At 35.3% G+C, this 1,497-nt stretch overlaps 1 protein-coding gene across 1 annotated transcript; it reads right to left on the reverse strand.

Annotated features, from left to right (window-relative positions):
- Window positions 1–366: 366 nt before the first annotated feature.
- LOC149554244 (pentatricopeptide repeat-containing protein At4g21065-like) lies at window positions 367–711 on the reverse strand. The gene has a single exon (XM_089790488.1). The coding sequence runs from the start codon at window positions 709–711 to the stop codon at window positions 367–369; it is 345 nt and encodes a 114-aa protein (XP_089646614.1).
- Window positions 712–1,497: the final 786 nt, after the last annotated feature.

Genomic DNA, 1,497 nt, shown 5'->3' on the forward strand with positions numbered 1-1,497 from the left:
TTCTCTGGCATAGATGTATGAGAGGAGAACATAAGATTTAGTATGTTCAGTATCTAGTTCAAAAAATTGTTCTGCTCCAAATTCTCCAACTCTGTAATCTTATGTGACCTACACACCTCAAGCAAAGATATCCACACACCCACATCAAGTTTCAATGGAACTTTGATGAGAAAGCTCAAGATAGCCAACGCAGCCAAGGTTGTCAGCCACACATACATATTGATCCACTGTAAGTATTCTGTAGTGAAAATCATTCATGCAATTGAAGTATTTAAAACCTTCATCAAAACGACCTGTACGACAGCAAGTAAATAAAACACAAACAAAGCTTACGTGTTTAGGTTGGATTTGAGAGTTCTTCATTGCTTAAAAGACTTCTGGAGCATCTTTTCCATAGCCCTGCATTGCATACCCTGCAATCAATTGATGAATTCTATCAAATAAATCGCAAGCTTTATTTATGCTTCCACATTTAGCATACATGTTTATCAAGAAATTTACAACTGCCATAGCTGAAGAAAACTCACTTTTCATTAATCCCAAAGCTCCAGTTTTTGCACGTGCTGGGAAGACACCGACAATGGTCACCGAGTCAGGCTTTACCCTTTCCAATTGTATTTTCTTAAAGATCTCCTGAGCCTTTTTGACAAGCCCATTTTGCGCATGTCTGGCAATGATTGCATTCCATAAAACCACGTTTGTTTGAGGCATTTCTTGAAAAATGCTTCATATCTTCCTCAAAAACACCATTGCGTGTGAATCCAGCTATTATTGCATTCCACAAAATTACATTTGGTTGAGCCATTTCTTTGAAAAGCCTTATCCCATGTCATTAGGTAGTTGTTTAATGAAAAATTCTGCATTAGGAGCCTGTTGTTCCCATTTAAAGATTTAGCTGAAAAGGAAAAATTAAAATCTTTTTCTTTTCCAACTACTGCTTATAAGCTAGGAATGAAGAGCGCTGAATCAGACTTTACACTACAAATTGATTTTCTATTTTTTTCCTCATGCTTAAATTTTATTTGATTTCCTATTTTTTTCCCTCCTTTTAAAATTTATTTTAAATTTTATTATCAATAATTTTATTTAACACTAAATTTTTTTTCCAATTTTTTTGAACAACTGCTAGTTAAAATAAGCTTAACAGGACCTACTCTTAGAGCCTGGTCATGAACATCGTTTTGAGCATAACCTGCAATCATCGAATTCCATGAGATTGCATCTGGTTTAGACATTTTGCATACATGTCTATCAGGGCACTTGAAATTACAACATTAGACAGCAACCCCCTTCAATTATTCTTTAATGGATAATAATGCCCTGTTCGTAAGCAGCTCTTCTTGCGCATGCTAGTAGAATCTTGACGAAGGTGAATTGATCGGCTTCCACACCACTTGTTTTATTTTGGTGAAAATAATGTAATGCCTCTTCAGGAAACCCATATTTTCTGTATGCTGAAACAATCAAATTCCATGAAAAGATGTATCGTTCAGTCAT

Source organism: Cupressus sempervirens, chromosome 6 (genome assembly GCF_028749045.1).
Source record: "Cupressus sempervirens isolate cs-2001-9-10 chromosome 6, ASM2874904v1, whole genome shotgun sequence".
Classification (NCBI taxonomy): Eukaryota; Viridiplantae; Streptophyta; class Pinopsida; order Cupressales; family Cupressaceae; genus Cupressus; species Cupressus sempervirens.